This window comes from Glycine max, chromosome 3 (genome assembly GCF_000004515.6).
Source record: "Glycine max cultivar Williams 82 chromosome 3, Glycine_max_v4.0, whole genome shotgun sequence".
In the NCBI taxonomy this organism is placed as follows: domain Eukaryota; kingdom Viridiplantae; phylum Streptophyta; class Magnoliopsida; order Fabales; family Fabaceae; genus Glycine; species Glycine max.
Window position 1 is genome coordinate 8682849 of NC_016090.4, and position 24279 is coordinate 8707127.

The 24279-nt window shown below is 34.1% G+C and overlaps 2 protein-coding genes across 2 annotated transcripts in view; both read right to left on the minus strand.

Moving 5' to 3' along the window:
* The window catches only part of LOC100792487 (alcohol dehydrogenase-like 4), a 32939-nt gene extending 20563 nt beyond the window's left edge, over nt 1-12376 (minus strand). Inside the window, exons 1-5 of the mRNA XM_014774129.3 lie at nt 12226-12376; nt 11957-12093; nt 11770-11819; nt 11199-11475; nt 4906-4919 (exon numbers count right to left, since the gene is read on the minus strand). Coding sequence (XP_014629615.1) covers nt 4906-4919; nt 11199-11475; nt 11770-11819; nt 11957-12093; nt 12226-12301 — 554 coding nt within the window. The 5' untranslated portion in view covers nt 12302-12376. The remainder of the gene's footprint in view (nt 1-4905; nt 4920-11198; nt 11476-11769; nt 11820-11956; nt 12094-12225) is intronic.
* A 7087-nt stretch (nt 12377-19463) lies between these two features.
* Nucleotides 19464-23506, minus strand: LOC106798660 (serine/threonine-protein phosphatase 7 long form homolog). The gene is made up of 5 exons (XM_041014407.1): nt 23315-23506; nt 20989-21838; nt 20820-20904; nt 20331-20735; nt 19464-20249 (listed from the first exon to the last, which is right to left on the minus strand). Exons 2-5 carry the CDS (start codon nt 21831-21833, stop codon nt 19572-19574), a joined length of 2013 nt encoding a protein of 670 aa, XP_040870341.1. The 5' UTR covers nt 21834-21838; nt 23315-23506; the 3' UTR covers nt 19464-19571.
* Nucleotides 23507-24279: the final 773 nt, after the last annotated feature.

The following is a 24279-nucleotide window of genomic DNA, read 5'->3' on the forward strand; positions in this document are numbered from 1 at the left end:
TGTAGGAAAAAAAATCTGAAGACAAGGATGGAAATTGAAGACAAACATGTAACTCAAGTCTAATGAGGTTGTCACTGTCAGGTGGCCCCATAAGTTTGGAAAGTCTTGTAAGCATAGCTTAGCTAACCCAACCAAGTAGTTGTTCTCACTCACTCACCCTTGACAGTTCTCATGTTATGATTCAATCTCAGAGAGAATCTTAGGATTCTTTGAGTGAGCAGAGAGAGGAAGACACCCACCCCTCTAAGAAATGCGGTCAATTCCTTTGGGAACCTCAGTATCTCCAACTCCTATTAACACCTCAAAGTTATCACCTTTCAGTGTTAATTTTAAGAAGCCAACCACCTTTCCATCTCGGGGTTCAACTCCTCCTCGTGAATTCTCTCTCTCCTAATTAGGTACCTAATTTCTAGTTCTTTTTCAAAACTTTGTTGCACTGCTGGATTATGCATGCTTAACTTTTTTTCTTCTTTTAGTTATTTTCTGTTTAAGGAATCTATTAGATGGGTTGTTGAATTTGTTGTATTAGCAAAGTGTCAGACCCTTTAATTGTTATAAGATGAAGTGGATTAATGGATGGCCATTTGTTAATTTTATCCAATTCTTGGAAGCTGATGAGGTCTCAGAAATTTCAAAGCTGGAGTCAACTTGTCTTCTTAGGAGGATTGGCAAGAGAAAATTGTGGGGAAATTGAAAGACAGATGATGGATGAAGGATTAAACTAGCTGATTTTGAATGAGTTTTGACTTGTTGCAGGGAGGCATGATTGTAAAACTGAATCTTTGACATAATATTTAATGCCATTTTAAATATAAGAAAGTCGTAATGCCATTCTAAAAAGTTATCTGGAATCACACATCATTAAGTTTGCATAATCCTAACTCCTTAATTTTCCTTGATCCTCATTGACGACTGGAACCTCCTATTTAAAGTATGGTTAAACTCTTGTCCAAGTTTCTATTTTTAGTACTACGGATTTTGATTTCACTTAATGAATAACCATACTCGTTTTGGCCTGATTTATTTAAGGAAGCCAACTATGAGTGGGGACTAGTAATCAAGGAGTGGGTACATGGGGTGATAGAATATTTCCCATTTATTGGATCTAGTTCCTCTAAATTGAGCAAATATGTAAAGTGAGTAAGGGTGGATCCACCCTTTTAATTTTTATATTCCATTATTATAATGTTGTTTTGATTTTGCTCACCATGCCTCCTCCACATGCATGTTTTTTGTCATGTAATGCAGATTTCCACTAGGCGTTTTTCTTGTGTCTTGAAAAGCTGTGTCTGTGACTGGGTTTTTGTTCGGTAGGCTTCACTTCTTCAACGTTCCCACTTGCACTAATATTATTCAAAGACCCAAGTAGTAGTATCATTTGCATTTCCCTCACGCACCCAATGGGTAGAGCCATGAGGTGGTTGAAGGGCCCCTACAACACTGCCTGTGTTCGATGGTTGGCATAATTACTCTAATCAATGTTGTCCTAACAGCATTGCCTGTGTTCAATTTGTCTTTTTTCAGGGCCCCTACAGCACTGATTAATAGGCTAACTGCCATTCAAAGGCAATTTCTTTGGGGTGGTAGCTTTGAAGGGAAGAAGATAGCTTCGGTAGCTTGGAGACAGATGTCTGCCTCTAGAGATTTGGGAGGTTTGGGGATCAAACACATTAAGGTCCTCAACAATGCTCTCCTAATTAAATGGAAATGGTTGATGTTTCACCAATCAAGGTTTTGACACTACATTTTTTCTTTTGATGTGTGTTATTTGCAAAATTTGGGACCTCATCTCATTGAAGAAAATCCAATAAATGATTAATCATAATGTTTAAGAGCTTTCAAATTTCAGGCTAACATAGTGGAACAGATTCGAACAACTGGACTCTTCAAACACGTCACAAGGTGGTTGGATTCTGAAAGTTCATGTTGTAATACTTTAGCAAACCTTGGTGACAAAGATATGTTACCAGCACTTGTTGTCAGTGTTTGCTGCCAAGCAGCAGATCTTTTGACTATTTGTGGTAGCCAAAGCATCTGAAGTTGTAGCCTTAGGGAAGCTAAAAACTCTTACTGAGAGTACCATCAGAGAAAGAGCTTTAACAGCACAGCATAGTTCCATGATCACTATCTCAAAATTTGAGTATGAGTATCTAACAAATCATGCAGCCTCAGTAGAAGAAATTGCTGATAAAAAAGTAGCAGCAGCTGAGGCATGGATTGAAGCTCTCAAGGCCAGCGAGAAGGAAATAATGATGGAAACAAAAATAGCTCAAAGACAACTCAAAGAATCAAAATTGGAGCAAGAGCTGGAGGTTTACACCAAAGAGAAGATGCTTTCAAGAAGAGTTAGTAGTAGTGAGGAGCTTGACAATTGGCCAAGAAAATGCGAGAAGAGTTCATCCAAGAACTTCATAGTTTAATTGCCAAGAAAAAAGTTAATGATTTTAAGTTTTAATTTGATAATTTATTTATTTTAATTTAATTTTCTAACTTAGACTTATATATCTCGATTGTCTTGTCATTGAAATACTATTAAATTTCATCATTTATTTGATAGAATCGATCTCATAATTTTTTTTGAATAATCCCACTAAATATTTGGTTGATTTACCTTTTATTATCTTTTTCCTTTTCTTCCTAATAGTAAAAACTAAAAACAAACTTGTGTAAAAGAAAGAGGATGAAAGGTGTGGTGCATAAAACCCCAAACTCAAATATCTTTTCCCCCTTTCCATCATTATTGAAATTGAAATTGTTCTAAACTAGAGTTAAGGTTCAATTTGTATACAACACTTGAGTCCAAAAAAGGCATAACCAACTCATGTAGCAAAGTATTGACCAAGGTCAACACCCACTCGAGTGTACGACTCCTATAATATTAATATATTTGGATGCAAGTAAATTGGAAGACACGCAACCATGAATTGAATCCAGATACACACTACATAGGTGAACAATGAATTATCCTTCAAAAAGCAACTACAAAATATAAAATATACACTACATATTTAAGAAACAACATACACTATCAGCCTTGTTTACTTTGTGAATTGCTTATCGATATCCTTTAGTAGGGGATTTCTTCATTTTCACTAGAACACTCACAGTTCGGACGAATATATGAACAAGGTTCGGAGATTTTATCATCTCTTTATCAAAATAGCATGATAATTAAGGCCTAACTTCCCTATTATTCATACTAATCAATATCTTTTTAATTGTCAGCTTATGTTTCAAGATAGCATGACATCACAATTGCAATTCTCACCAACAAAATCATCAGCACAGCAAAGCATACAAAAATATGAAGGAAATGTATCTTCATCAGCTCGTACCTCGATCAAGTTGTACCTCAGTATATGCAAGATTACGTCTAGCAAGTCCAGCAAAGCGACTGATGACGTAGCAAACAAACCTCGTACCTCGATCAGCTAACCAGTAAAACCCAATCAAATGTATCTTCTAGCTATAGAGTTCTTGGGAAACAAAAGATTAGAAGGATCTTAGATCACTAATTGTATGATACAAGTATTATGGAGTATCATAGACACAATTCATATGCATATTTTACACTTAGGTGGCACCATCCAGTTTTTAGTTTACAATTACACGAACCCCAGAAAAAGGTGAAGTCCCTTCACTACCGCTTACACAAACTAATAATGATCAATTTGAAGCGACATATGATACACTCACACCCCACACACGTCAAAGACAGTAGCTTTCATGGATGATCTAGTAGTAGCTTTCATGGATGACATTACTGTTATTACTATTCAGCACCAAATGCAAGACACCATGGTTTGGAAAGCTGATCCTAGTGGTTTTTATTCCACTAAGTCAGCATATAGGCTATTGATGACTTTCAACAGACCTATTCCTGAGAGGAGGATTTTCCAGACTCTTTGGAAGTTAAAAATACCCCCAAGGGCTGGGGTTTTCTCATGGAGGCTGATTAAGGATAGGCTCCCCACTAGGGCCAATCTACTTAGGAGAAATGTGCCTATTCAGGATACTATGTGTCCTCTTTGTGGGAGTCAACAGGAGGAAGCTGGTCATCTTTTCTTCAACTGCAAAATGACTATGGGTTTGTGGTGGGAATCCATGAGATGGTCTCAGGTCATAGGTGCTCTTTCAGCTGACCCCGCTAGCCATTTTATCCAATTCTGTGATGGCTTTGGTGCAGGGAGAAACCATAGTAGATGGTGTGGGTGGTGGATCGCCTTAACTATTACCATTTGGCAGCATAGGAACTTTTGCTTTTTCATGGCACCCCTCTTGACCCTTCCAAAGTGATGGATGATGCTTTATTTCTTGCTTGCTCTTGGTTAAAATCTAGAGAGAAAGGTTTCAATACTTTATTTAACCATTGGTCTACCAATCTTTCGGAGTCCTTTGGTTAATTTGTATTGTCTCCTTTTGTGGTGGGGTTTTGTTGGGTTTCTGTTTTTGGAAGGTGGCACTTTAGGTGTCTTGTATTTGATCTTTTCAGTACCTCTGGTACTGTTCTGTTTATTAATAATATATATATTTTCTGCTTCCAAAAAAAGAAAATTACAGGCATCACTATAATTTTTTTAAGAACATAATAAAATAAATTAAAATATATAAAAACTAAACTGAAAAAAAAAACACTTATGTGATCTTGGTGTGGTGGAGTTTACTCAGGATATTTTGATTTCCATGGTGAACCCAAAAAAAGCCCTAGTAGGCATCCATGGAGAACTTTTTGACACCAACGACAACTTCTTGTAGACGAGGTCATGACACTGTGGGAAGCAAGTCGACTTCGGATTAGCAAAGGAAGAAGCTTGATGGAACCAAGGGAGACAGTGAACTTGATTTGCATAATAGGAAAGGAAAACATTGTTTATGCTCCTTGTGATTTACAAGGGAAGAGAGAACAGTGGAAAGAGCTCCTACAGCTGAAAACTTCTAATCATGATGGCCTGTGGTGTATCTAGGGTGATTTCAACTCTATAAGACACCAACATGAAAGAATGAGCTCATCTCAGACAGTGGGTAATTCCACTATCATATCTGATTTTGATTCTTGGATTTCAGATATGGCTTTAGAGGAGGTTAGGTCTATTGGGAGAAAATTCACTTGGTGTAGACCTAATGGTAGTGTCATGAGCAAATAGGACAGATTTCTTTTATCTGATGATTGGCTGTCTCAATGGCCAGATACTACCCAATTTGTGTTGGAAAGGGATTTCTGTGATCATTGCCCTATCCTTTTGAGGTCTAGAATAATTGATTGGGGGCCTAAAACCTTCAAGATCATGGATTGGTGGCTGAAGGATAAGGGTTTCCAGAATTTGGTGCCTCACAAATGGGGCAATTATCACCCTTGTGGATAGGGAGGTTATGTCCTGAAGCAAAAGCTAAAGTTCATTAAAGTTTGCATAAGGCAGTGGAGCTTATCCAATGGTGTTATTAATGCTAGAAAAATCCAAAATTTAAAGATGGAGTTGAACGTTTTGGAGGTAGGTATTAATGATAGAACTTTGTCTCAAGCTGAAGTGGAGCTCAAGAAATACCTTCAGGATCAGCTCTGGAATGCAGCTTATGCTTTTGAATCAGGCCAGACTGAAGTGGTTAAAAGAAGGGGACAACAATTCTAACTATTTTCATAGACTGATTAATCATAGAAGGAGGCACAATGCTATTCAAGGTCTGATCATAGATGGTGTGTGGGTCCATAAGCCTAGCAGTGTTAAAAATGCAGCTTTATATCATTTCAAAGACAGATTTTCTGAGGAGAATTTTAATAGGCCAACCCTAGATAGTGTTCAGTTTCCTTCCCTTGGCCAAAGAGAGAAAGAAAGCCTTTTTCTTATCTTGGAATTCCAGTAGGGACGAGTTCTAAAAGCTGGAGTTTTTGGCAGCCTATCATCAGCAAGTTTGAGGCCAAGCTTGCAAAATGGAAGCAAAGATGTCTCTCTATAGGTGGCAGAATAACCCTCATTAACTCTGTTTTAACAGCTTTACCCATTTACTTGTTGTCTTTTTTCATAATCCCTAAAAAAATGGTGCATAAGATAGTCTCTATTCAGAGAAACTTTCTTTACAAAAACCTGGACTAATATCAAGCATCTTATAACTTCTAAGGAGTTATTTACTTTCAAAAAAGCAAAATTAATTAACAGATACCAACCTTCAACTATACAGATTATTGAGGTTCTTATTCAGATAGCAAAGAATGAGGAAATTGATCTATTCGTCAATTTTGTTGCAAAAATAGCTACAAAATCTAAGCAGAACCTCAGAAGAGCAATCATGGCTCTTTAAGCATGCAATGCACACAAGTAAACTTCTGACTGACAACATATTTATTTTAACATTTCTAGAAAATTCTCTATAGAGACTAAATGGGGAACTGTGATGGGCAGCTATACCTTTTCAGAAGAACAACCAATTCCGGTTGGATGGGAGGAGATTGTAATAGAAGTTGTTTCAGAGATCCTAGCTGATCCATCATTTTCACGGCAAGAAACTTCTCTTTCTATGTTATGTTCTATAAGGGAGAATGAGAAGCTAATAACATCTTATTATTTGGGTTTTGAATACAACTAAGTTGCTTTACTTCTATTCTTTATAAGACTGGCTTATTTGAAGGCAGAAACAATATAAGTAGCATCATTTTGTAACTTTAAAATTGTCGATCAGATTATGGATTAAGTTTTTAATTTGAATTTTGTTATTGTTTTATCAGCTTACTCTCAATACGAGGGAAATTTCAAATGCTTCTGTTGGATTTTGTCCACCCGAAATTGATTCTCTAGGTAATGAATAAAAGTCCATAAATAATTTATTCAACTAACCAAAATACTAGTGCATATTATACATTATGTTCAAACAAGCAGAAACTCGTGGAGCATCTCCTAAAAAGAATTGAGGCCAGCTTAAGAAGGGAGCTCTACTACTGGCATGCTTATTATGTGAGTTTCTCCCTCCATAATCTAGATAACCCCTTCACCCCAATTTTATGTTTATTTCTTTTGGTAAATTAGTAACCAAAGTCTATAATGAACAGGACAGAAGACTCCCACCAGGAATAACAGCTTTACTAAAGTTAGAAGGTAAGCATAGTAACCCTTCTAATCACATTTAAGCTAGCCATATAGATTTGCCTAGCAGAAATAAAATAATATTATAGACTAATATGCACAATATCGAAGGGGTCTAACTCAATTGGTTGAACAGTGTCTAAACCCCTTAGTACTATCTTTGATTCTTAGGATAAAAGAAAAGACTAATATGCAACATGATTTCCCTCAATAACCTGCTAAGACTTGCTGTTTTGGGTGTAGTATTATTGACTAATATGCTCTTCTCTGCAGAATTCGTGGCCAAGTTCATGAGCATGTGCAGAAAAAACTTTGGCAGTCGGAAATATGTGTAGATTAACATGGATGCCATTAAAGGATGAATCCTTACTCAGACACAATTAAGAATGTCAACATCATATTCATATGAGCAGCACTAATGAATGTTTTAATTAGTAGAAGAACGTGATTCCGTATCCCATTTGGAAAGAAAAATATTTTAGTAGAGATAAGAAAGGAAAGTACTTAAATCAGATTCTGTTTCATTCGTAGAACGCATGCATAAAGTATTTAATATTGTTCAAACTAGGATTGTCTGAATGTGGAACCAGCAGACATATGTATCAGTCAAGGTTTTTATATCAGTAGAGGCTACAATAGTGTGCAGGGCAACATATGTATATTTAATTTATTCCTTACTTTGGTTCTCCTTTAGACTAGGACTGTCTGACTGTGGAACCAGCAGTAAGGTCTAATATATATGTATATCAGTGCCTCAGGTACTGCATTTTATCTATCTAATATATTATCTTTGCCGATAAAAAAAAAAGAGCAAAGGGTTGCAAACAACAGCATAGGTAGTTGTTGGGTGAGGAAAAGAACAACATTAATTGAACTAAAAGCTATCTTTTTATTGGCTCAGCTTCAACTGGGCTTTATGCATTATTATTCGATTTCTTTTTATGAGTGAAGAACATGGCTTATTGAAAGCTGAGAAAAATATAGAATGACACTGGTTTCATTCATTGGCTAGGAGTTAAACTAAGAAGGCAGCAAAGGAGGGTAAAACAGTTGCAGAGCACAGAGGAAGTTAAGGAGGTTTAGGGTGTCGTGAGCAACAACAAACAACAATAGTAGAACTGCCAAGGTTGAAAACTACTGGAACACGGTGCATGTGTCTAGAAGTAGGAAGTCGTACACGAAAAACAAAACAAAATAGAAGATGAGGAAAGAAAACTCATTCTCAATCACTCAAGCACTTTGGAAAAGTCATGGACTATTGTGGGAAAAAAAAGTGATAGAACCGGTGTCATTCAAAAGCATATGGCATGAAGGGTGGGGTTAATAAATCAAGCTTTATCAAAAAAGAACATTTATGAACAAAGGACCATAACAGTGTGCCTTTGAGATAGAGAAGCATCTACATAGCCTTTATGAAAGTGTATATATTCATTCATATATAGAAAGCCACACACACAAAAGGATGTATCATACACACTAAAATTTTCAACTGCATTGCCAACTTCTCCTAACAGTGGACCTAGTAGTTAGTTAAGTGGCTATTGATTAGCCCACCACGGCAATAAAATGCTACTTTATCTTCCATCAAACTGTAAACTTCAAAGTGAACTTAATTCTTTTACATACTATTAGCCTTGATGATAATGATCAATTGAACCAAAAGACAATTTGTTTATGACTATATCTGACCCTAGTCCTACATATAATTGAATCTATGTTACAAATTTCCCTAAAATAAGCTTACTCTGCTTATGCCACATCATATTTATGCTATGGTAACTTAATGCGTGCAGACACCACAGTATAAGTTATATATCAAACAAATTTATATGGAAGGCATTTGGAAAATTTGTGACATACCAAACAAGTGCCCTAAACTCCAAAATAATTGCAAGAAGTGTCAGTAACATGTTATGAACCTGCTTAATGCAAAATAATGAGATAGTGAGCTAAATTACTCACAATAACAGGATCCTTATCACTAGTTATCTCTACTGGTACTCCAAGCAGTCTATAGATTTAACAGAGACAAACTTCAACATGTTTCCTAAGTAAACTATAAATGAAAAAGAGACCAAGCTTACCTCGAACCCAAACAGTGATAATGGCAGTGAGATCTAACAAAATGGCACGAAACTTTAAGCTTTCCTCATACCTCAATCAGCAATACTGCAATTGAAGACGTATTATTATTATTATTATTATTATTATTATTATTATCATCAATAAAACATGAACACCCACGGAAACTTAGCATACACGAAGTTGACCTACGTACCTCGCGGAGAAAGCTTTGAGCTTTGAACACCCACGAGTGTTTCAGCACCCTAGTAGCAACAGTGTATGTTGGGTTTTCTTCGAGCCAGACTTCCAAGAACAGTGTAGGGGGTTCTGTGGGTTCGAGCGAGGACAATGTGGGTGTTGAGGGAGCAGTTTCCGGCAGATTTCAGGCGGGAGGAGAAAGAGAAGAGCGATTTTAGACAGGAGGATGACAAAGAGAAGAGGGAGGGAAAGGTTTTCGAGCGCGCGGGGCTTGTGAAATCTCAAGTTTTAACTTATAAACATAACAACATCGGTTTTTTTATGGATAACCGATGTTAACTGAATATAAAAGTTGATGTTAACATCAAATAGATTACATCAATTTTTTAACAAACCGATGTTAAAATCAACTCCTTAACATCGGCTTTCTCAAAACCAATGTAAACTCTATGAAGTTAACATCGGTTTTGCCGAAACCGATGTTACCATATTCATCTTAACATCATGTTAACATCGATTTTTTAAATAACCGATGTTAACATGAAGTAGTTAATATCGGTTTTGATAAAACCGATGTTAAGTAACTCCATTTAATTACAAAAATATCACTGCGCTTTCGTTAACATCGATTTTAGTAATAACCGATGTTAATAGGATGATGTAGAAAGCCTTTTTTTTAGTAGCGAGTAATATATATAAATAACATAATGATTAAACTACCATCAATTAATATATCTAATATCATCTAAGATCTCTCAAACTCATGATGCATTAGCATAAAGCATCGAGAGTTTGTCAGTAAAAAAATGAAAATGTTTAATAAAATATGATTTTGTGAACAAGTCAGCATAACTGAAAAAACAAAAGACAAAGTTATCGTGCCATGTTTTGTGCCCTCATGAAAGATCAAGTTATAGACAATTTGGATCACACTCTTGTTGTCACAATACATAGGAGTGAATCCAGAGAGAGAAACACTCATGTCAAAAGACTAGTCAACGCAACTAAATTACCTCTACAGTGATAAAAGCTAGTCACGACACGCTATTCAACTTCTATAGAAGATAAAGAAATAATATTTTGTTTCTTGTTAGAGTCTACTAGAATAATTCAAAAACCTGTAGTAGACTTATGGTCAATGGTGTTACTAGTCCAATCAACATCAGAGTACCTCAAAGATATTTAAAAATACGAACAACAGTTACCTAATGCATTGTAATAGGAGAAATAACAAAGTCATTTACAACATGCACAACGCTATTGAAGTATGAAATATATAGTGCTTATCTTGAATTTAAATTATGTCTACTTACATCACGTCTAAAACACTATTGAAGTAAAAAGAAACACTTTGAAACACAATTTTTTAGAAGTGTAGAAGACATCTCAGTGACTTTCCGACGGTAAAATGATCAAAGGCCTTGTTTATCTCCTCGATTTGAAACTCGATCGTGAGTGATTAAATCATCTAACTTCACCACCTAAGTTCAAGCCACCAAAAATAGGCATTAATTAATAACACTACAATAGGTACAGAAAGACCCACGGTACCTAAACCAAAGACAGCTACAGTTGAACCAAAATGCTCATCAGCGATATTCCAAGCAGCCCCAACACCTACACATGACACGCATTATCCATTTGCTCTAAACTCGATCTAAACAACTCATGCTCATTTGATCACGTCGTTCACCATTGTCACAATAGTTAGATCCATGATCCGGTTATATTTTATATGTATAATAAAATTTGAAGCTTGTAATATTTTAAATAATTGAGTTTGACCAAGTTTCTTACCCGTTGATACGCCACAACTAAGGTAAGTTTTTTAATGTAGGGATTGAGGTCACCATGGCCATCAACGTCAATCTTGACAACGCATGCTGAATCCACCACCGTGTACTCTGTGAAAGTTGAAGTGTTCAAGAAATGGAAGATGGGTTTTCCATCTGTTGTAGAAAACCTTGTGGCACCATCACTAGCCATCACCTTCTTCATAGGATCCACCCCAAATCTCTCACACATGTTGGTCTTCTCGCACTTGCAATATTTGCAATCCCCACATTCCCCATTGAAAATTGGCACCACCAAGTCCCCTTCTTTCATGTCATTTACACCTTCTCCCACACTCTCCGCAATCCTAAAAATTCATAGCACACACAAATATCCAAAGGTGTTCTCACTTCAATTCAATTTCATGTGATAGAACTTATATTTTTATGTACAATATCGTTAAGATAAACTTCTCCAAAAGTTGAAAAAACAATATAAGAAGATAAAATAAATTGAGTTTTTTTTTTGCATAAACTAAAATCAATTTATATAATTGACTTTTATAGAAACTCAAAAGCTCTCAATTTATTGCACGTGTCTTCTTATCCAAATCATTAATGTTATAATTTTTCATAGTTGTATGGATATTTTTGTGACCTACCCGCAAGCTTCATGGCCGAAAATTCGAGGATAAGCACGTTGAGCCTCGTTCTTAATTTGGTGCCCCATAAAAGAATGAAAATAAGAATCATCAATAAACAATATATATTAGATATAACTTATGTTTGACTACCAAATTTACTTGTTAATGATATTTAATTAGACATATTATATAATTATATGTATACCTTGCCTTGCCAAGAACTGAGATCGGTGTGGCAGATTGTGGTGAAGAGGATCTTGATTCGAACCTCCATTTTCTGAGGAGGATGAACAAGAACACGTTCCACCACAAAGGGCTCTCCAGGACCATATGCCACGGCAGCTTCATAATAATAATAATAATAATAATAATAATAATAATAATATTGAGCTATGAGAATGAGAATTTGTGCGCATTCTGTACGATAGTATGATCTGAATAAATAATATAGAATTTTGGTGCAATGTAATGTACCTTTGCAAGTAATGGTCTTTCCCCTGGTATCGTTTCGATTCAAGTTCCCATTAGTAACAACAACTGGACCTATCATCTTCCTTAGTTGTTTGGTGATTCTTCAGTGGTTATTTTGTGTGTATGTATTGTATATGGTGCTTTTAGCATGAGCCAGAGCATACAACTAAGAAAACTTGTGATATAAATGAATGAAGGGCCAGTTATATAATCTAGAGTTTTCTCTGAGACTAGCACGTGCTTTTAGCATGCAGCACGTGTCCAGCATATGGCACGTGTTATCAATTTATCTTAAATATTAAATATTAAAGGAAAAATGCTTGCTAGTGGAGAGCCATACAATAAAGAAAACTTGTGATATAAATGAATGAAGGACCAGCTATATAGACTAGTTTATTTAAATTTATTTGTTGAAAAAAATATTTATTTTAATAAAATAAACAATATTTTATTTTTAATGTGCTTGTTTGAACTATTTTTATTTTAAAAAATAATTTTTGTACTTATTTTAAGAAGTAAATCATATTTATTTTTTTTAAAAAAAGTTTTATATAAAAATGTTTATTTTAAAGTTATTTTTTATAATTTTAAATAAATTTCATAATCTAGAATTTTGTGAGACTAACACGTGCATTTAGCATATGGCACGTGTTATCAATTTGTCTTTTGTCTTAAATATTAAAGGAAAAAAAAAGAGTTATGTTGTTTTGAATTTTGGGAAATAAATGTTTATTTTGTATTAATTTATTGTTTTAACGGATAAACAGGGACCGCTAAAGCAGTCTATGAATTGTATAGAATTTTTTTTGTCCGAATTAGAGATTATGTGTATTCTCTAACTCATTAGAGGCAGAGCTCGAGGAATGTCGTTAAAAAAGGTCAAGTTTTTTTTTTTCTTTTTTTAGGTCCATGACCCTAAAACTCATACCTGTGATTAATAAAATAAGAATAATTTAATGAGTTGCCCTTCTCCTCGTACAGAGTGTGTCAAACTCTGTTGTCTTAAAGATACTCTAATATGAGTATATCAGAGAACACGTCACGAATCGAAGGAGAATGAGAGAAAGCTTTTAGTTCGGCTTCATTCCATAGCTACTTAGTACCTCGAATCAATTTGTTAAAAAAAAATGAAATCCGATAATTTTAATTGATATAAAATAATGAATAAATACATAATTTTTTTTACCATCTTTCTATGATTATTAAAAATAAAATATCAAAATAAAATTATAAATAATATATATATATATATATATATATAAATTTAGATAATTATAATTAAATTTAAATAATCTCTAATTCCTATATTCTAACACCTTTCTCCTTAAAAACTACCACTCAAGAGTCATCAATGTCATCTGCTATGCTAACTTGGCTGACACTGACACCGAGAGGAAAAGGCTTCTTGATGGCATTCTCGGCCTTCGAGGCTCTGAACTAAACTCTGAGAATTCATAGATAGCAATAAGTTCCACCGTCACACAATGGCAAATTTCCCCATCTGGGGTACTTTTAAAAAGTATTTTCTCAGATGGGGTTCTTTTGGTTTTATTTCCGGCATGGGGTAGTTTTGTACGTGAACAGTGCGCCATGCAGGACCCAAACCGCCATTGCCAATGGCGAGTTTGGTGTCACTGAGCAAGCTGCAAATGGCACTGGCGAGACGTGCCTAAACCGCCATTACAGGTGGCGATTTGTACAAGCCCAGAACCGCCAGTCAAACTGGCGAGTTCCTTTGTCAGCTAGGTTGCAGGGTTGCAGGAGGTGACAGGAGCTTTAAAGGGGAGTTGCAACTGCCATTGGCGAGTTGCCTGGAAGTTGCAACTCCCATTGGCGATTTAGGGCTCAAAATAGCCATCACCAGTGGCGATTTTATGCCTATATATACGTTTCAGCTGTGTGTTTTCTGAATGCATAACGAGTAGCAGAAATAGCTTAGACGAAAGGCTTTGAGTTTTCTGAATGCACAAAGGAGTTTTGAGATTTTTGAGTGTTTAGGGTATAGTTTTTGAGTTTTCTCAGTGCTTAAATTTCTGTCAGTGCAGGCTTTGAGTTTTGAGTTTTAGAAGGTATAGTTTTTAGTAATTCTTTAATTAAATTAGTTTTATATTTTTATTTCGTAATGTTCTGTAAAATAATTTGTATTATTATGTTTTTAAAGTAATTTTTTGTAGCAGTTTCAATGTATAGTTTTTATGAAATTTTTAATTAAATTAGTTTTATATTTTATATGATTGTTTGTGTGTAAAAAATAGAAAAAATTTGTCATTATATTTTTAATTGGTTTGAAATTTGGTTCTTGAGGGTTAAATTTGTGAATGAGGTTCCTAAATTTTTTAGACTAGTTTGAATTTATAGTTGTTAAAATTTTTTTAATTAAATTAGTTTTATATTTTATATCCTTTTTTATGTGTATCAAATAAAAGAAATATGTCATGATATTTATTTAAAGAAAATTTTTGAGTCATGAAAAAATTTTGTAAATATGAAATTTTTAGTATATTTTTAATTAGATTAGGTTGGTGTTGATAGTTTGTTAAAAATAACATGTTCTTATATATATTAAAAAAAATTGTAATTGATAATACGTTAGTTTTCTGGAAGTCAAAATAATACGTTCCTTTTTCGAAATTAATAATTTGTGTTATAATTTTATGTAAGTAATTATTTATAGCAGTTTGAATGTATAGTTTTTATTAATTTTATAATTAAATTAGATTTATAGTTTATTTTATAGTTTCCCGTAAAATAATTTATATGATAATTTTTTTAAGTAATTTTTAATTAGAAGTAGATTTTTGCTTTAAAGTAATTTTTTTAAAGTAATTTTATTATTTATTAGTTTGCAGTAAAATAATTTGTATCATAATTTTCTTGTAATTATTTTTAATTAAAACTAGATTTCAGCTTTAAGAAATTTTTTGTAAGTAATTTTTTTTTATTTCTTAGTTTCCAGTAAAATAATTTGTATTTGTATTATAATTTTTTAAAGTAATTTTTAATTAAAACTAGATTTCAGCTTTCAAGTTATTTTTTGTAAGTAATTTTTTTTATTTGTTAGTTTCCAGTAAAATAATTTGTATGATAATTTTTTTTAAGTAATTTTTAATTAAAAGTGAATTTAAGCTTTCAAGTAATTTTTTTATTTGTTAGTTTCCAGTAAAATAATTTGTATGATAATTTGTTTGAAGTAAATTTTTAAATAAAAGTAGATTTCAGCTTTAAAGTAAATTTTTTGAAGATTTTTTTTTTATTTCTTAGTTTGCAGTAAAATAATTTGTATCATAATTTTTTTAAGTAATTTTTAATTAAAACTACATTTGAGCTTTCAAGTAATTTTTTTTATTTGTTAGTTTGCAGTAAAATAATTTGTATTATAAGTTTTTTAAGTAATTTTTAATTAAAACTAGATTTCAAGAAGTAAATTTTTTTTAAGTAATTTTTTTTATTTGTTAGTTTGCAGTAAAATAATTTGTATTATAAATTTTTTAAGTAATTTTTAATTAAAACTAGATTTCAACTTTGAAGTAAATTTATTTAAATATTTTTTTTATTTCTTAGTTTGGAGTAAAATAATTTGTATTATCATTTTTTTATTTCTTACATTTTACTATTTTGAATTTGTTATGAATAATTAATTAAAATATTGTTTTTGTAGGTACATGATGAATTCGGTTATAACAGTATTGTATTTCAATGGAAGGGTATATGAAGATAATGATGGTGTAATATTTGAAGGCAGCAAAAAAGCGATTCAGATTAAACGTGGAATTAGTTTCAATGCTTTGAAGAAAAAAATTGGAGACAAGGTAAAGTTAGAAAATAATGAAATTATTTCTGCTATCAGTTGTAGGTTTTTAGTGTCAGGAAAATATATTGCCTTGCAAATTTGCGATGATGAAGACGTTGAAACGATGCTGGAAAGTTTTAAACAACAACAAGAAATGTCAGTTCTAGAATTGTACATAGAAAAGGATGTGGCTGGTGGTTCAATGTTTCATTCTGCAAATTCCCTTACATCATGTGGAAATTATGTATCTAATGATGACACACAACCGCCAACAAATATGAGCAATTTAAATCTTGACGAAGATGATGGTCATGATGATTATCTTGTGTCTAACTCATACGTTGAAGAGTCGTTAGACGAAGATGACAGTGTTGACGGTATATCAGATACAGACAATGAAGTCCCCGAGATGATTCCACCAGTAAGAATTGTTCACCCAGCAGAAGGTATGATTTCCTCTTAAAAAATACTTCACTCAATACATTTATTATTTCACGACAATTGTATTTAATGCCAAATAAGTATGATTTGAATTTTTTTTGGACTATAAGGTGTACAAGGAATTCAGAATCCATTTTGGAATGATGCTTTGCATTATAATAATATCAACTGGAGCCATCCTGATGAGGAGGACATTTGTGGTTTGGAGATGCCATCCACTTTTAATGTTGGCCAAGAATTATATGTTGGCATGGAATTTGATAGTAAAGATGCGGTCAAGAATGCGGTCAAACAATATGTTATGAGGGTGCATCAAAGTTTCAAAGTGGTTGAAAGCAAATGGGACAAGTATGTGATTTGTTGCTTGAATAGAAATGCAGATTGTCCTTGCCTTTTCTACATGAGGGCAATTCTATCTAAAAAAACTGATTCATGGAAAGTCACTCAATGGGGTGGACCACACACATGTCTCAATATGACCATGACCCAAGATCACGAGAAACTTGATTCAAATTTAATTGCCAGTTGCGTAGTAGGTACGTATTTTATGTTGATATTATGTTATTGTTTAGCCTTAATTGCCATTTAAATTTTGTTATTCTTTTGACAGGCATGATCAGAGAAGATCCATCGATAAAAATTTCATTGATTCAAGAAAGGATTAACAGTCAATTTGCGTACAAGGTGTCGTACAAAAAAGCTTGGTTGGCGAAACAGAAAGCTATTGCTATTGAATATGGTGATTGGGATGAGTCATATGCGAAACTTTCGTCGTGGCTAACACACATGCAAAATCATTCTCCTGGATCGTATTTTCAAATACTACATGACGATTTTATCGTTGGAAATACGGTTAGTCGCGAACACCGCCAATTTCATAGAGTTTTCTGGACTTTTGGCCAATGTAAAGAGGCTTTCAAGTACTGTAAGCCAATCATACAAGTTGACGGCACACATCTGTACGGCAAATATCGTGGGACCCTCTTAATGGCCACATCACAAGATGGAAATGGTGGCGTCCTTCCTCTAGCATTTGCGGTGGTTGAAGGTGAGACGTTGACAGCGTGGTCATGGTTTTTGGCACACTTGCGTGAACACGTCACTGATAAAAATGGTATTTGTCTCATATCTGATCGACACGCGAGTATAAAGTCCGCTGTTGCTAACGAAGCACTTGGTTGGCAACCTCCCCACGGCTATCATGTGTATTGTGTGCGACACATAGCAAGCAACTTCAATCGTAAATTCAATAATGCCAAACACAAAGAAATGTTGAAGAAATTGGGTAAGATTTCATATTTGCTGGTCACGTTTATTTTTCTTTCATTTATACTTAAAATTGTTATTCATAACTAATTTTATGCAGCCTACACTCCATGCAAGCACATTTTTGATCAAAATTTAGAAAAATTTCATGAACTGAGTCCAGCCATAGCAACATGGATTGATCGCATCTCAAAGGAAAAATGGACGATGGCTTACGATAGAGAAGGACGTCGATATGGCCACATGACAACGAACCTCTCAGAATGTATCAATAAGGTTTTAAAGGATTGTCGCAACATTCCCATAACAGCATTGGTGAAATCAACGTACAGTAGGTGTCGAAAGTACTTTGTTGAGCGTGGCCGCCAAGCCCAAAGACAGTTAAATGAAGGCCAAGTATATTGTTCAAAGCTTGTTAAAGAACTGAGGAAAAATCAAGAACAAGCTTGTACGCACATCGTTCGCGTGTATGATATCCACTCCACAAGGTTTGAAGTAGAGGAGAGCTTCAACCCTATAACGCAACGTGGCGGACAAAAGTGGGCAGTAAACTTGAATGATCGTCATTGTCAATGCGGAAGGTATTCTGCGCTTCACTATCCATGTTCACACATTATTGCAGCTTGTGGTTACGTGAGCATGAACTACTACCAATATATAGATGTTGTTTATACAAACGAGCACATCTTAAAAGCTTACTCCGCACAATGGTGGCCTCTTGGGAATGAAGCGGCTATTCCTCCTTCTGATGACGCATGGACACTTATCCCTGACCCAACTACAATTCGTGCGAAAGGTCGGCCAAAATCAACAAGGATAAGAAATGAGATGGATTGGGTCGAACCATCTGAGCACCGAACAAAATGTAGTAGATGTGGAGCCGAAGGGCATAACAGGCGTCGCTGTCCAATGCAATCTGAGCGTGGGAGTTGTTCAAATCGTTGATTTATGTATGTTAGTTGAGTGACTTGTATTTGTTTACGTTTTGTTCAATGTATTGAATTTCTGAGGTTCAATGAATTCGGTACTTAAAAACATTTTGCCTTTTGTACATGACTTATTTGTGGGGTTCAATGAATTCGTTAGTTAAAACCTAAAAATAAACCACTAACCCTAAAAATAAACCACTAACCCTAAACCCTAACCACTAACCCTAAAAATAAACCACTAACCCTAAACCCTAACCACTAACCCTAAAAATAAACCACTAACCCTAAAAATAAACCAATAACCCTTAAAATAAACCACTAACCCTAAACCCTTACCACTAACCCTAAAAATAAACCACTAACCCTAACTAGTAAACCCTAAAATTAACTCATAAACCTAACCGTAACTCATAAACCTAAGTAATAAACCATAAACTTAACTCATAAAGCTAACCCTAACCTATAACCCTAACCCTAACTCATAAGACAACCCCATAATCCTAAAACCTAACTCATAAACACTAAGTCATAAACCTAACTAATCCTACAAATAACTTATAAACCGTAGCCCAAACTGATAACCCTAACCCTAACTCAAAACCTTAAACCTAACCCTCAACCCTAACACCAACTAATAATCATGGCCCTACCTCATAACCCTAACACTACCTCATAACCCCTAAGTCCTAAAACTAACTCATAAACCATAACCCTAACTATATATTTGTCAACTTTAATTTTGCTATATGACTATATTTATTATTGTAGTTTGATGCGCGACATAAAAGTAGTCATTATGGTGATTCAATAACAAATGGTGATAAAAAACGCAATTCCATAACAAGTACAATGAGATACCATAAATTAAGTCTGAAATTCAAATTACAAACATACAAAACAAATTTGAAATAGAGACATCAAAATCAGTCATCATGGTGTCCGTGATGGCGCGAGGATGTGCCACATGGTCGATCCCACCTTCGGGCTTGACGATCCGGATTTCTTCTTGCGCGTTGTCTCCGCCCTTGTTCCTCAGCCTCTGCAGAAAACTCGTGACGCAAATCAACACCTAATAAGTCACCCATAGCAGGGATTGCTCCGGGTACATCCCATTGTTGACCTAATGGGGCATTAGGTGTTGCCATTGGGGCATCATGTTGCTGCGAAGGGGTCATGGTCGGCCATGAAAAATGAGGCTGTGTTTCCGCAACACCACCAAACGAATGTTCGCTTGCAGACATATCAGTGTCATGGCCTTCGAAAGGATACTGATACATCTGCGAAGGATACTGAGCAAATGTTGGTGGCGTGTAATACATTCCATGGCCACGCTGCTCCATATGTTGGGAAAAATCTTCCGCTTGAACAATCTCCCTTCGTCTGTCAAAACCTCGAGTTTCAACACTTGACTGAAGCATGTGAAACTGTTGTGGGGGAAATCGACGCTCTGATGATGGACCATGTGCCACAGGCTCAGTGATCCTCTCTTGCTCTTGGGATAAAATCGCTAACTTTTCCACATATGGCACGAGATCATCAACTGTCCATGTGTTTCGCCCTTGTGGTGACACCATATACTGCAATGTCTCGGTAACTTCACCCTGCAATTATTAGGATAAGGAAATTAATGTCGATGCTTTAACAAGTAAATTGAAGTTAAATAATTAAAAAGAAATAAATACCAATGTAGCTGTGTTTGCATTGTTTGGGTCGATAAACATTTTTGTTTTGCGCCTATACCACACCATGTAATCCGAGTTAAAACTCAATAGGCCCTCTTGTCGAGCATAAACGTCGACCCTAAACTCAGCTCGATTATTCCACTGACTGATAAATGGGGCCAACAGCTGGAACCAATTTTCATCCATTTTGCCTTTCAGTGTTAGCCCGTGGACATTCCATGGTTGCGAAGGAGACTCCGGAATAGGTTGTTGCATTCCAAATTGTCGCAACACTCTATCCGGTTGGTGCCACTCTACAACATGAAAACAAATGAGTGGCACCACTGCGCACCACGCCATACTGCCAACCAAACAAATGGGAGGTAACATCGACATAACAGTTGCTGTGTAAGGCTCCCACAGAAACTGCATACAATAACACAATTGTTAATTTATCTTAAACTATGCCATTTTATTTATTATTTAACAAATACATGATGATCTTGTTACCTCATGTCGTTTCATGATATCCAATTTGCGACGGAAAACTATTAGATCATCATTGCCAATATGTTGGTTTCCACGTCGCAGCCACCTACAAAAAAAATATGAAATAATTAGTGCCGACGCATTACATTATAGATTATTTTCAAATGAATTTTTTTTAAAAAAAACTAACCTGTGTCCGAGTGGTTTGTTTTCCATTATAGGAGGAGTTCTCTTTGGAGCCAAAGTCGTGCAGCGTTCCCATGCCCACATTTGGATTAGGATGCACATACCTCCGATTGATTTTATTTTGTAATCGGTGGCGCTGCACATCTCTCTGTATAAATAAGCAAGCACGGCAGGTCCCCATGCATACATGCTGCACTGTTCAAAGTCCCGTAAAAATTGGAGGTACCTTAGGGAAACTTTACTGCTGCTTTTGTCAACAAATAGAACTCCTCCTATGAATCTGAGGATCCATGCACGGGTAAACCTTTGTAATTGTTCTACGTTCCCGTCATGGATATTTATTTCTGAAAAATGGTGAGCCAGCCAACTTAATTTGACCACACTGCCTTGAAGTTCACCTTCCTGTGGTCTGACTCCCAATAATTCTTCACACAATTCAGCCCAATCAAGATTAGTCTGACCAATTAATGGTGCCCCCTTAGTATGAAGACCTAACAACACTGACACATCTTGAAGAGTAATCGTAGCCTCTCCGCATCTCAAGTGAAACGTGTGTGTCTCGGGCCTCCATCTTTCAATCAAGGCTGTAATTAATGAAGAATTAATTTTCAGGTACCCCATTTTCATTATCCAATAGAATCCTGATTGGCGAAGCAGAGGAATAATTTCCTCTGGTATTTCTTCTTGTCCTTGATAGATGGGTACAGCTCGCCTGATATGTAGTTTTCTGTCTGCTTCCCCATTCCAAACATGTTCGGAAACATGTTTAGGTTGCAGCCATAAGACGTCTCCTTCTATTGGACCAGACTTAATGTGTATACTAGATGAAGATGATGACGAAGATGCCATTGATGCTGTAAAGTTCAATATAATACAAAAAATTGACAACAAAAATTTTACATTAAAAAAATTAACAAATTTAATAGCTACACAAATTAAAATACATGACCAAATTAAAATACATAGATTTGTTACACATACAAAAATTTAACACAAAAAAACATAAAATACTACCTAAAATAGTCTACAAATAAAAATATTAAAAATTACATACCTACACAAATTTAAATAAATTACCAAATTTAAATACATAACAAAATTAAAAATTTAAACACGTACATAAATTGTACACAAATAAACTTAAAATACTACCTAAAATAATCTACAAATAACAAAATTAAAAATTAAATAGCTACAAAAATTTAAATAAATTACCATATTAAAATACATAATAAAATTATAAATTGTTACACGTACATAAATTTTACACAAAAAAAACTTTATTTACTAACTAAAATACTCTATACATAACAAATTTAAATATTAAAATACGTACATAAATAAATTTAATTAAATGACCATATTTTTTTTACAATTATTAAAATTTAAATTAAATAACAAATATTATACATAAAAAAATGGTATTAAATCAAAAAAAATTCATGGAATAAAAAATTTAAAGAACATATATATAAAATTAATAAAGTATCATATATTTCAATGAAAACTATAATTCAATAAACTAAATAATATTCACATTCTAACTAAAATTAACGTACAAATAATTTTATCACAAATAATAACATACAAATTTTAAAAATCTTAACAAAATTATATTAATAAATCACTAACGTACAAATAATAATATACCAACTAAATCATATTTAAACATACTACTTAAAATTTAAAAGTTTTACCATACATCAACAAACTTAGCATATCTAAAACAATTAATAAAACTAACCTAACAATTAATAAAACTAACCTAACAATTAATAAAACTAAGCTAACCTAACAATTAATAAAACTAACCTAACCTAACTTACCATATCTATAATTAATTTACAAAATTATAAATAAATTATATTATCAAATTAACTAAAACTAACCTAACTAATATTATCAAAATTATATTTATAAATCAACTAAAACTAACCTAACTAATATTCTTAAAATTATATTTATAAATCAACTAAAACTAACCAAACTAATATTATCAAAATTATATTTATAAATCAACTAAAACTAACCTAACTAATATTCTTAAAATTATATTTATAAATCAACTAAAACTAACCAAACTAATATTATCAAAATTATATTTATAAATCAACTAAAACTAACCTAACTAATATTCTTAAAATTATATTTATAAATCAACTAAAACTAACCTAACTAATATTCTTAAAATTATATTTATAAATCAACTAAAACTAACCTAACATAAACCTAACCTAAACAATATTAATATGTGAACTGAAATTATTTTAACACATGTATATATAACAGAAAAATATAGGGCAAACAACATTAAAAAAAAATTAACTTACCGGAAGCGCGTATTAAAAATAGCAATCCAAAGCACGTATGGAGAATACACAGTGTAGTGTTAGGACAGCGGAACTAAGATTCAAAACTTCACCTACAATAGATAAAAAATTTCTCAATTAAAACTGAAATATAAATTAAACTTAACTTAATATATATAACACAAAAAATTTAAAATTTTCAGTCAACATAATACTTACAAAAATACCTAATACCAACAGAAGAAGAAACAATGCAATGGAAGCTCCAATATCTCGTGTGAAGAAGATAAGCAGAAGAAGAAGAAAGCATGCATACGAAGAAGAAGAAGAAAGCATGCATAGCTCGCGTTTTATAAAAAAAATTTCGAATCCCTGCACCTGCAAATCGCCTGCACCAATGGCGATTTCCTCTCTGCAAATCGCCTGCACCAATGGCGATTTCCTTCTGTTGCACTGCCATGGCAGGAATGGCAGGAACTAGGCCTGCTGCCCTCAGCTATTGGAACTCGCCAGTTTGACTGGCGGTTCCCTATGGCTTGTGTATATCGCCAGCTCTAATGGCGGTTTAGGCACGTCTCGCCAGTGCCATTTGCAGCTTGCTCAGTGACACCAAACTCGCCATTGGCAATGGCGGTTTGGGTCCTGCATGGCGCACTGTTCACGTACAAAACTACCCCATGCCGGAAATAAAACCAAAAGAACCCCATCTGGGGAAATACTTTTTAAAAGTACCCCAGATGGGGAAATTTGCCTCACACAATCTGGTTCAGGAATTTCTCTAGCTTGATTTGAGCTCATTGCCTCACCAAGAGTCTTTCCTTTTATCGATGGGCAATAAAAGACAACTATGAGGCTGCAAAGCGGAAGAAAAAAGGATCAACTCAGAATAAAAGCTTTATCTCACCGGTTCGTTGGTAAACTAACTCCTGATGCATAACTGTTGTTGATGTTTATTTATAACTATTAAAATTATCTTATTTAATGTA